Source organism: Trachemys scripta, chromosome 3 (assembly GCF_013100865.1).
Source record: "Trachemys scripta elegans isolate TJP31775 chromosome 3, CAS_Tse_1.0, whole genome shotgun sequence".
NCBI lineage: Eukaryota > Metazoa > Chordata > Testudines > Emydidae > Trachemys > Trachemys scripta.
In genome coordinates, this window is record NC_048300.1 from 157,569,737 (window position 1) to 157,582,813 (window position 13,077).

The following is a 13,077-nucleotide window of genomic DNA, read 5'->3' on the forward strand; positions in this document are numbered from 1 at the left end:
TCTGATTCCATATGTTTGGGTGTCTGTGCAAAAGTGCTGTATGCTGTAAACATGAGTAGCATGGTCATTTTGTATCACATACTATTTTTGAATCTTCTAACCTTTCACAGACACTTAGAGCATGACAGTTTGCCTTTCAGGTATATATGTCCTATTGTTCACTATATAATCATCTATTCTGCTGCCTTCCACTAACCCTATTTATGTATGCAGAGCATAGATTTTCAATTCACAGATGCATGTTGATTTTAAATCTTTTATTACATCGTGTGCTGTTGAATCACTGACATAGATCACTTGCGCATTTGAGCTGCTAATACTCACAGCATTGTACCAGTCCTGGTAAGTATATGATTTTGTGCTTAATATGTATTCAAAAGCAAAAAAACTGTTTAATATGTACAATTATAAAATTACTTAAAAGCATTCTTTATATTCCCTTTTAGGTGGATAAAGTTATTGCTGGTATCATTGATCAAACAACTGGAGAAGTCCTTTCAGTCTTTCAGTCTGTTTTAAAAGGTCTAATTGACTCTGAAACTGGCATTAGATTGCTTGAGAATCAGCTGATTTTATCTGGGCTAATTTCACCAGAATTAGGAATATGTTTTGATCTTGAAGAAGCAAAAGTCCATGAACTTATTGATGAACAAACTCTACTGCAACTACAAGAATTAAATAATGCTAAGAAAATTATTTCAGAGTCATCAGTCACAAATCTTCCAGCTGTAGCTGCTTTAGAACAAGGTCTAATTCCAGAGACTCTTGCCATTAAAATTCTTGAGATTCAGCTTTCCAGAGGCTATCTAGTTATACCAGCTACAGGGGAGCAACTCACTTTGCACAAAGCTTTCCAGAGGAACCTGGTTTCTGCATCTTTATTTTCAAAGCTTTTGGAAAGGCAAGACACATGCAAAGATCTCATAGACCCCAACACTGCAGAAAAGGTTTCCCTGGAGGAGATGGTTCAAAGAAGCATAATAAGAGAAGAAACAGGGTTAAGACTTCTACCTGTAAGACCACACGAAAGAGGTGGAATCACTCTAAAATGTGGAAGGCAGATAAGTATTTTGAGAGCAGCCCATGAAGGTCTCATAGACCGTGAAACCATGTTCAGGTTGCTGGGAGCTCAACTACTATCTGGAGGTATAATTGAACCTGACTCAGGGCACAGAATGACTGTGGAAGAAGCCATGAGACAAGAGTTGATTGATCAGGACACTGCTTGTGGTATTCTGACTCATCAGATTCAGACTGGTGGGATATTATGTTCAAATTCATCCAAACGCTTAACTGTAGATGAAGCCATACAGTGCAGCTTAATCTCATCTAGCAGTGCACTCTTGGTACTAGAAGCACAGAGAGGCTTCATTGGCCTCATTTGGCCTCATTCTGGTGAAATATTCCCCATATCTACTTCTTTACATCAAGGGATGATAACAAATGAACTAGCAAGCAAAATACTAAATGGCAGGCAGAAAATAGCTGCAATTTATATTCCTGAAACCTGTGAGGTACTCAGTCTGGATAATGCCGCACAGTTAGGGGTAATAGATGGTAATACTGTATCTGTTTTGAACAATGTAATTTTACCTGATAAAATGCCTAACATGGAGGATTTAGAGTCCTCTTGTAAAAATGCTGCAAGATGGTTATCATCTTATGAATTCCAGCCATCTGCATTTCATGACTATAGACAGGAACAAGAAGTTTCAGTTACAGAAGAGCCAATGCCTCATAGTGTAGAGCAAACTAAAAAATTATTCATGTCTTATCTGATGATAAATAGCTATATGGATGCAAACACAGGGCAAAGACTTTTGTTATATGATGGAGACCTGGATGAAGCTGTCAGCATGTTGTTGGAAGGTGATGATTCTGCGTCCAGTGCTGATGTGACAGAAGGAGGATTTAATAATAAATATGTAAACTTAAAAAGAACTGATCTGAAACAACCTGACAATGTCATGTTTAATAATGTCACAAGCAATGTCCTGCATGAGTATACAGGTGTACAGAATACTTTTACTGACAGCAACTTAAAACAGCGTGAAGAAGATACTCAGAATGATAAATGTTCAGAGAGAAATGATTTTCACAGTAGAGCAAATGTCTTTAAGGCTAATGGTTTTGAACAGTCAGAATGTACATTGCATTTGTTGTTGTCTAAACCTGAAGCAGAAACTGGAAATCTAGTGGGTAGTACTCAAAACCCTGAGAAAGGGAATTCATTCAAAAGTTTTCAAGAATATCCTAAACGAATACAGATGGAACGGTGTGAGCATGTGTATCAGCAAGCAAACTCTGGAAATGTAGAAAGGCATCTTCCAAAATACTCACAAGGAAATCTTATTTCAAGAATAGATCAAGACAAACCCAGCATGCCTGATAGAAGAGAGATCTTGGGTAGGGAAAGCAGGACTTTTAACACTTTAGAAAATTCCTTGGGTGTAGATGATTTGTCAGTTAATAGCGAAGTCAGTGCTGTTCAAGAAAGCAATCCAAAGTGTGGCCCTCATATTTTGCAGTCTGATGATAAGAGTATGTTAACTGATAACAATATGAAAAAATGTGATGTTCAGAGAAGTCTCAATTCATTCAGCCACACAGATATTGAAAACAGACTTCTAGGAGAACTTTCTGGTAAAGAATTAGTGAGTCAAATTGTTTGTAATGAGCATAGCATGCTACAGTCTAAAGAGAATGAGTATGGCAGGCCATCCCTTCAGGACTGTACCAATATGCCTGATGGACTACTTCCGGAAGACAATAATTATGTGCCTCTGTTGAAAAACAGTACTGACACACATGGCAGGTCACCACTGGGAGACAGTACTGGCATGCAGGGCGGGCCACCCCTGGAGGACACTAGCGATGTGCATCATAGGGCTCTGTTGGAAGACACTACTGATACACCTGGGAGGGCACTGCTGGGAGACGGTACCAGCAAGCATGGCAGGTCTCTTCTGGGAAACAGTATCAGTCTGCATGATGGGTTACTCCTAGGGGACAGCGATGCTATATATGGCAGGTTACTACTGGGAGATAATAGTAATAAACCTGGTGATCTGCTGCTGGGAGAGAGTGATGGCACCCCACAGTGTGAAAATAACTATTTGCAGCAGGTTGATGATGAAGATGATGATGCCTATGACACTCCTCAGGTTGATGATGAAAATGATGATGCCTATGACACTCCTCAGGTTGATGATGAAGATGATGATGCCTATGACACTCCTCAGCTTGAAGATGATGATGACAATGACGATGCATATGACACTGCTCAGGTTGATGGATATGATTCCTATGACTCCCCTCAGATTGATGATGATTACAGTACCTCTCAGCTTGAAGATGATGATGACGATGACGATGCATATGACACTGCTCAGGTTGATGGATATGATTCCTATGACTCCCCTCAGATTGATGATGATTACAGTACCTCTCAGCTTGAAGATGATGATACCCCAGAGCCTGACAACACATCCTTAGGTCTCCAAGAAGAAAGAGACGGGCTAGTAAATGTGAGGGAAGAACTAAACACTTTTCAAGATGTGAGTAACACCGGAGATAGTGTCCTGAGCGTTAATGAAGTAAGACAGACAGATTCATTTGAGATGATAAATATGGCCTCAGGAAGTGCTGGAATGTTGGAAGCCATCTCTGAAGAGGAGACAGAAAGTGTAGGGAAGGTGGAAAAGAAGGAGCAGACACTACCAGTCATGAGAGAGAGTGAAGAAAGTGAGGAGAGCGGCTTTAGTCCCTTATTGAGGCTGCATGAAGCTGAAGTGCAAGCAAAAAGTGACTCTAATGAGGATGAGCATGAAGGAATGCAGGAGGAGGAGGGAAATTATGATTATATGGATTATGATAGTGATAGTTATGATGGAACTGACGATGATGATGAAGATGAAGATGAAGAAGAAGAAGGAATAATGGATATTTATTACTCACAGTGTCAGAATAAAAACGTTGGTATCCAGCTTTTTGCTCCTTCCAAAGAAATGGAAGATAGTGATGAATGTAATCAGAATATTGATGCCTTGGATGGTTATCTTCCTTTAAAGCACATGGCAGTTGATAATATTTTGCAGTTAGATTCCAACAGTCAAAAAAGTAATCTATGCTCTGATAAATCCAATTTAAAAAAACATAAAAATGTATCTGATGTTTCTGAAGAAGGAAGTCTTGATCTTACAGATAAAACCAAAGAGGAAGGACAGCAAGAAATTGAAAGTGCTTCTGAGGATTTGGTAGAAAGCAAACATATGTTTGAAGATATTACTGAAAATATCCAACCTGAAAGCATCATTGGCACTGAATGGCTGTTATCTAACAGTGAAGAAAGTCACCTCACACAGCATATGACTCTAACGCCTGATCTTGGCATGAATGATACCATGGCAACAGACCCTGCAATAATTCAGGAGGGATCTGAGTGTGCATCCCCATCTGCTATTGCTAAGCAAGCTGCTGCTGCAAACATTCAGACTCAAATAGACTTCCTCCCTTCAGAAGTTCTGTTACCAGTTCATGTCATAACGAAAAACGAGAACAATATATCTGTGCCATGGTCAAATTATGAGCAAAGACAGAACACAGAGGAAGACATACTCGTGAAGCACATGTCAAATAATGTGACTGGCGTAGAACTGCTTAAGGTAAATTCATCCCAAATGGATAATAAAGTAGTCAGACATGTGCCTTATGTGAATGACAGTGATAGTCTAGGTTCTCCAACTGACTTAGTACACCCAGTCACAAATAAAGAACTTGGTCAAATAGAAATAGGTATTGACATTCCTAAACAAAATATAAACATGATGACTATTATAAAGGAAAGTCATATCCAGGAATTAAGTAAAAGTCCCATTCATATGGAAAGCCTTGGAGAAATATTTGATGGATCTATTAAAACAGGTTGTGAAATTGCTGTTTCAAATGAAGAAAAAGTAAGTGTTGGACAAGCCTCGAGTGATGCTAAATCAGGACATTACAGTGACTTTGATACAGTGAAATCAGATGAATTTATGGAAGAGTTTGACCTTTCTGCTTATTTAAAACAATGTGCAAAAGGCATAAAAGCAAAAGATAGTTCAGAACGGAATAAGGCTGATTCTTGTTACCTTAAGGAAGGTGAAACTGGCGAAAATTATATACAGAATGGAAAAGAGTTAGTGATACCTGACTATGTTATTGATATGGGAGCAGGGCATCCAACTGAATTAAATTCTAATTCTCAATCCTCTCCCCTGACAGTTACAGTAAAATCAAAGGGAATAAACGTTACTACAGAAAATGAGGGTATCATCTGTCAAGAAACTGATAAAGTTCTTAAAAACACTTCAGAAAATGACATGATAGTTAGTCATGAATTTTCCTTTAAGAAAGCTGACACAGAAGGAAGTACTGAGAATGTCCAGGAGTCAGAGGAAAGGGCTGAAATCAGTCATTCTGGGAACCATAGAGGTGCAGCAGACTTTTCTTCTAGACCTTTGGATAACATAGGTGATAGCTTGGATAATATTGTGCAGAGGAAATGTGAAACACTGGTTTGTTATAATGGAGTAAAAAACATTATGGAACAGAATATTTTAGTCAACAAGACTGATTTAATTGAAAATGGTGTCAGGAAAGAAAAGCCTGTAGAATCATTTCACAAAGAAGTGATGCTCCCCAAAGACTTGCAAGTAGAGGAGGGTATATCACATTCTCCTGAAGTATCTGACACACTAATTGAAGACTTAAAGAATATTTTAAAAAAGAAATTGAAAGATGGCCATGTTTTCTGCAAGCAGGAAGGTGAACCTTTAAATTACTCTGACACAAAATTTTTAATGCAAAATTTACTTAAAATGATTAGTCGCACACACTTGGGGAATGAGTCTTCCAGTGAGTCAAATATCAAGCAAACACGTGATGACATTAGCGCTACACTAATGGCTACCCCATCGTGCATAGATCAAAAGGACTATGATAATCTTCAGTTATCTTGGCCTGATAACAGGAGTCCTGACCTCCTCCTTGATATATTGAAGCAAAACCACTGCAACCAAAAGACTGATAATCCATATGAAACAACAAGTGAAGAAGCCCAGAATGAAAGAGACCAAGAGAGAAAAGCTACAGCTCCTAAACTTATTACTTCTCAACTTGAACAAATCTTCCAAATCCCACCTGGAGATGAAAGTTCATACAGATTCGAGGCATTAATGAGTGATTTGGCAAAAGACTTGTTTACCATCTCACAGACTGCCAGTATCACCACAGATGATGAGTGTGTAAGCAAAGAAGAGGAGCTGGGTACTCTTTTCTCAACAGAACTAACAGAATTTGGATCAGAAACTCTCAGAGGGAATTCATTGGTTCACAGCACAGCTATTATTTTGGAAAATAACCAGAAGCCTGAGAAGTCAGACAGTCCATCCAAAAGCTTTTCTGAGGATGTTCTGCAAATGAAAGAAGCTGCCCCAGGAGACAACCCAGTAGGCATGGTAAGTAACAACTGGCACAGTTACACATTTTATGTTAAAGGAGTTGCATGCATCCTTTTAAATATTGGAGATCATTATTAAACCAAAACCAACAAACAAAAAACCCACATATCAAACACTCCAATTGTAAATTTAAAACAAATTGTAATGGAAACAAATGTTATATTTCTCTATTAGCTCAGAAAGCATTTTTTGATGGTTAAAACTTATTTTCAGATGTTCAGTGGAGTACAGCAGTGTTTAAAGTATACAGAGAAACTGCAAGGACATTTGGCAATGGTTCAGGATATGAAATTCCACTTAGATAATGAGCAGCCTATTAGTAACAACTTAGAAATGCTAAAAACCCAACTTGAACAATTAGAGGTAAGTATAATATATTTCTTATTTCTATGGTATACTAAGAAGCACATAGATAATACAGTGCAGGATGCTATAGAAAGCCCTAATATAAAAAGAGAGATCATGTGGTTCAGATTTTAAATACAATTACATGAATTTACTTTTAAACCTGTTTCTCGTAGTAAATTTAATGCATCTTGTTTATATTTTGTTTGCAGTCATTTGAATCAGAACTGGCTGTTTTTGCTGTTGTTCTAAAAAAAGATCTGAAGTTGACAGAAGAGTTTTTAAAGTCTCTGCACAAAGATGGTCCCAAAGAACAACTTAAAGAGCTAAAAATAACATATGAATATTTACAGAAGGCCTTTTTTGTGGTCTGTGATATGTCTTCAAAGCGTGCAAAACAAATAGTCTTTGCTGTTGACTCTGAAATGGTATGTTTCTATTAAATGATTTTTGTGTGTGTGTACTTGCTTCACTTTACTTTAAAGTAGTTCAGTTAAAAATAAATATTTTGGTTTGGTTTTATTTTAACATAAATTAAGTGTCAGATTTTCTTTCATTTAATATCAGATTTGGCTGGTTAGACTATGATACTGTAAATAAATAAGTAACTTTCCTTTCTAGTCTAAGCTTTCAATATTGCATCAGGAACTTCTAAGCAGACTTCAGAAGTTTTCAGACCGGATCACAGAAAACAGTAAAACTGTGAACAACCTGACAGTGAATACTAGTGATATAGAAAATGTGAAGCAAAGCTTACAACTGCTCAAGGCAGGTATCATTGATGTTAAATGATAAAATAGTGTAACTAATTATCAGAAAAGATAATGTAATGTTGGCTCTGCTTACATTTATTGTAAGAAATCTGGCTCCATCTGAATGTGTAATGCCGGACTGCAACCTATCCCAATTATTATAATTACATCCTATGCTTAAACTCCAATCTCTTCAATGAGTTTAATGTACATTCCCAAAACAGCTGTGGTGGGTGCTTTAAAGAAACAAAAGTGGCGAAAAATCCAAAACCATGAATTCAAGTGCCTCCTAAACACCCTCTTCATGTGATACCCATGAAGACGTGAACAGAACCAACTGTTCAAATATATATATATATATGTATATATATGGAATGTAAAATGGGCAATGACTTAATTGGGGTTTGAATAGGGTTGAAGAATGTTTAGTGACTTCAGTAGGGTTGCATGAGTGTAACTGAGGGCAGAATTTGCCCGCAGGTGGGGAAGAGAGTGGGGTGTCACGCTAGATTGCAGAGGAAGGCAAGAAAGCCAGAGGCAGGAAATACCTTCAGTAAATATTCTCCCATTTCTAGTTTTTGCAGAACTGCTCCTCCAGTTAGGCAAATGGCTCCCCAGTAGTACCTGTTCAGTGTTGATGGTCAGTCAGTCCTCTGATGTGAAAAAATAAAAAAGCAAATAAGGAGAAGACTGAGCACCATCATTATTTGGAACTTGATATATAAACCCCTGATCAAGAAGGCAAAACAAGCGAAATCTCAGCCAGTTGCTTTGTCTTGGAATACAAGTTTTTAGACTAATTCCTTTTTTTGGTTAAAATTTTCATCAAAAACATAGTTGAACATTGAGCTAGGGATAGTATTATTTCTCTCTGAAATATGCTTTATGAACACCGAACCTTTCTTTACGATCAGTCATTTCCCCTTGTTTTATTTACAGAACAATTCAAAAGAGCTTGGCTGTATGAAGATACAACTGGACTCCATAGCATTTGATATTCAGTTCTTCATTTCTGAACATGCCCAGGATCTTTCTCCTAATCAGAGCAAACAGCTATTGAGGCTCTTAAATAGTACTCAGAAGTGTTTTCAGGAAGTACAGGAAACAATCACATCTCAGATGGAAAGTTTAGAGGGACTGTTACGGACAGCACAAGATCTTGGTGATCAGAAGGTTTGCCTTTCTGTGACAGTGTGTGCTTAGTGTTTTAGCGATATAGATGAGGAATTTTAATACTAATGTGTGATTATGTCAGACAGATATGAGTTGCTTGGGAAGCATTGGCTATAGGGTTAAATATGTTATAATATCCTATACATTTTATATTTGCCTTCATTATTCTACAAAGACTGTATCAATCAGGTTTGATAAATAGTTGTTACGGTCTTTCTGTGTTACGACCATTCTTTTTAGTGCTATCATATTAGGAAGTGGATAGATACTTGAGTTTTCAGACATCATTATCGACACAAAAGCAAGGGGATCAAGTCTAGTATTTCTGTCAGACTGAAGGAAAAGTATTTGTGTTTGCTTACAATCATGAATAATGTAGCAGTTGTGTTTGTAATTAGCTAAATGATTATAGTCAGGGCTGACTTAGAGGATGCCCTCAGTATACCTGTACATCCCTTCCTCTCATAGAAGCACAAATGTAAGCCTCAGAAGGCAACAATTCACCTACTATTGATGTGTTAGGAAAAAGTTATTTAGAATCCTGAGGATTTGTAACATTCTAAGAAAGTTGTTGCCAAGGTGCTATGGCAGAGAAATATATAAAAATGGGTGAATAAGAAGCATCTATAAGAATTTGGTAGCAATAATGATCCTGCATGTTTTATTCCTCTATATTGCTTAAAAGATGCAAGCATTTTCTACACAGGTAACATGCATACCAACTAAACTAACACACCCGTCACAACTAACCTCTGTTTTGGTATCCTTTTTCAGAACTAATAGGGTTTATCACAGATTTCAAGCGATTAAGAGACGTGGATTTTCACTTCTATTGGTTGGAGGTTTCACTTGCACACATATGCATGGCCAGATTTCTGCTGGGCAATTCCATCAATACATGATCTCTTTTTACTTACAGCATATGTAAGGTTTATGATCCATCACTTCTATATATTCACCTTGCTCAAACTGTGTACCACTGCTATCATGTTTACAGCATACTTTTAAAATGATTGCCTTGCAATAGTGTTGTTTAAAAAGTAGTTTGTAAGGGAGCTTCTGATGATGCCTATGCAGAATTTTGTGTTTTATTTTTGCTCCAAATTAGGATGTGGCCGAGCAGCAGCAGGAATGCAAGGAGAAACTACAGGAAATATGTGATCTCTTTACACAAACAGAAAATCGACTCATTGGTCACCAAGAAGCTCTTGTTATCAGAGACAGCAAGGCTGAGTTAAAGCAATACCAAACCAAACAAGAGGTGAAAACTTGACTAAACAGCAGCAACCTTAGTATTCTTATGATGTATTTTTGATTGGTTTCTTTATGGACTGTAACTAATCTGAGATTACATTAAGAAGACTAAGGCCGGTTTTAGGTCAACAATAGCAAGCACTGGCTGCATGGGGGATGTAGAAACAGGAGCTGCCTCAGGATCTCATGCTTGTTCTGTGCAGAAAAGAATTATGACACTACTGATAATGTGCTTGGTTCTCTGCAAGGAAAAGTATTGAAGAGCGATATCCAAATTTGTTATGTGATACCCTGGGCCAGTTAATTCACACAGCAATTTTGACAGCAGCAATGGAGGTGGCCTCTCAGTTTTCCCAATGGTTTGGAAATCAGCACAACATCCCTGGGGATAGAAAAACGGGATAGAGAGGGAGGGAAAGAGGGAAAAAGAAAAAGACACAAAACCATGCCTTGTTGACTGAAGGTAAGGGATTGAACCTGTACAGTACTCCCATTCATGGTGGCTTGATAAAAAGCAAATGAATAGACTGTCCTGCGACATACTGTATACTTTCAGAAACAATCTTGTAGCATGCCTGAGATCTAACGTGATTCTGCAGTTCAAAAGCTTTCTTGCCAGATGTGAGAAAATCACATGTAAGTGAGCCCAAGCTTATGATGTCAAAATCATATGTGAACTTTATAACTGGAAGCATGGAGTGTTCTGCTCACATCGTTATTGAAACTTTTTTGTAAAAGGATTTCTCTACCATCTTTTTTCCCCATAAATTCTGTCCCTCTAGTGATGGCAGCAGATTCCCTGGGTGCCTTTTTATAACTTTTTCACATTTTCTGTTATAATCTTGTGACAACATGTACATCTGAAAGCTTTTCTTTTAGTTTGCTATTAGGCCCTGCCCTTATGCCAAAACTTAACTTTTACTCTGTTAATACTGAGGGAGAACTCCCACTGACATCAGTTAAGATTTTGCTTCAGTGAGGACTTTAGGATTTAGCATTTTATGTTTTTTATTATTATTTAATATTTATATTATAGTGGTGCACATAAGTCCCAGGGAGGATCAGTAACCCATTGTGCTGAACAAAAGTAGACTCATTCCCTGACTCTAAGAGCTTATAGTCTAAGATTACCAGCAAAATTCCAAGGGAAAGAAAGGGATAGACCAAATTATTATGTACAAATATGTATTTGCTTTATAAATATCCTCTATCCACAACGGCCCCAAAGCCTAGCCCTCATTTCTTGATTGATTTCTTGTGGGCATCATGGCAGAAGCAGGACTTGGGAGGGGATTTGAAGGAAGAAAAGGTTCCTTATGGATCAGTTCAGGGATAGCATTCCATGTATAAGGTGGGGTATGGAAGAAAGCACAAAGATTTTTTAGGGGAGAAGCTGTATCTTATTTAATGTAAAATATTTACTGTGCCCAAAGGAAGGGCATCCAAAATATTTGTTAGTGCGTTAAAATGAGCTGCTCTTTCTCAAACTAAATATCAAAAAACACTACAGAACCCACAAGCCCATATGAGAGTCCAAAACTTTTTGTCTAGTGGCACCATAAACATCACCCTGCTCTTAAGGCCTTTTGGCTTATGATTCTCCCTTATAATCCTTTACATTAATTTAGACCTACTGTGCCAAATTCAGAAGTGAGGTGTCAGGGTTGAGATGTAATTACATGTTGGTAATCTGATGTGAGTTTAAGTGAATCTAAAACTCTCTGAGGCAGTCTAGAGGGAGTCTAAGTTCGTGCAACACACATATTGAGAGGAATGGACCAAAAGAAGGTATACATCTATCAGTTTAGACTCCCTCTAGACCTGCTTCAGCTCTGGACTTGTCCCAGGACTGTTATGCAGAAATGCATTATTACTATGGTCTGTGGAACATTTGACTTATCCCACTCCAGATTGTTAAATGAGTTATTCTTTAACACTTTAACAATAGACTTCTTTGCTCTTCAAACTAATGACTGGTACCACACTGTTGATCTCTCAAGCTGCCAAGGCTCAACTGTGAGATATTGTGGGGGTCAAAATCCCATCTGAGAAACAAAAGCATAACTCATCTGAACTAATGTAATAAGTGAGTTTACAAGAATGTGTGAGATAAGATGAGTTAGGCAGTCTCTCAGTGAGGGACTTCTGAGAAGTTTAAAGTGAAGTTCAGGTAGATAATTTATCTACCTTCTTTTGTTTTTTTTCCCACAAGGAGTTACAGAAAGATATGCTGGCAAGTGCACAGGCATTGGCAGAGATTGTGAAAAACACTGAGATGTTCTTGAAAGAGAATGGAGGAAAGTTGTCACAAGAAGACAAGACTATTCTTGAACAGAAACTTAATGAAGCTAAGACAAAATGTTTGCTGCTTAGCCAGAAGGCAGAAGAGTCCAAAAAAGTGCTGGATAAAGCTGTGACAACAGCTATTAAGCAGGAAACAGAAAAGGTTCTTATGCATCAATTCTACATCTTTATTTGAATTTTTAAAAAGTCTTAGGGGAATTGTCTTTCCACTTATTACTGGTTTGTCAATGAGAGATAAAAGTCATATATTTTACTTGGGTTACTATCAAAATAATTAGTGCATGTTTGTTTTACAAATACAGCAAATTCTCAATATGTCAAGTAACAGATATTTTCAGATTTTAACAACATATTTTTAAATGGTTCAAATCTCCACATTTGAAACTATGTAAAGGCTAAAAATGATTTCAGATTTCAAATTATGAGCTTTCCATGTGTAGGTTGCTGCCATAGAACAACTGGAAGAGAGTAAAAATACGATTGAAAATCTCTTGGATTGGCTGTCAAATGTGGATAAGGCAGCAGAGCATGGGGATGAGAAATGGACGCTGGCAATAGAACAGAATGGAACCCATTTTAAAGAAGGGGATGTAAAGGCTTTGGAGGGAGAAGAGGATGAAGTCAATGGTAACCTGTTGGAACTTCAGCAACAGACTGAAACCCATGTAGATGGCAGAGTAAAACCCACAGACAGTAACCTGAACCAGCAGTATCAGAAAGTCAAGGTACTATATGCACGTGTTACCAGC

At 37.7% G+C, this 13,077-nt stretch overlaps 1 protein-coding gene across 30 annotated transcripts in view; it reads left to right on the forward strand.

The window, feature by feature from the left end:
- The window catches only part of DST (dystonin), a 539,328-nt gene that overhangs the window by 286,763 nt on the left and 239,488 nt on the right, over nucleotides 1-13,077 (forward strand). For 23 of the 30 annotated variants that reach the window (XM_034766257.1, XM_034766267.1, XM_034766259.1 and 20 more), the window contains 8 exons: nucleotides 447-6,497; nucleotides 6,714-6,863; nucleotides 7,058-7,273; nucleotides 7,467-7,613; nucleotides 8,537-8,770; nucleotides 9,879-10,031; nucleotides 12,237-12,470; nucleotides 12,769-13,053. In XM_034766257.1, the coding sequence (XP_034622148.1) occupies nucleotides 447-6,497; nucleotides 6,714-6,863; nucleotides 7,058-7,273; nucleotides 7,467-7,613; nucleotides 8,537-8,770; nucleotides 9,879-10,031; nucleotides 12,237-12,470; nucleotides 12,769-13,053 (7,470 nt within the window). The remainder of the gene's footprint in view (nucleotides 1-446; nucleotides 6,498-6,713; nucleotides 6,864-7,057; nucleotides 7,274-7,466; nucleotides 7,614-8,536; nucleotides 8,771-9,878; nucleotides 10,032-12,236; nucleotides 12,471-12,768; nucleotides 13,054-13,077) is intronic. The other 7 variants (XM_034766279.1, XM_034766278.1, XM_034766280.1 and 4 more) reach the window with 2 other exon arrangements.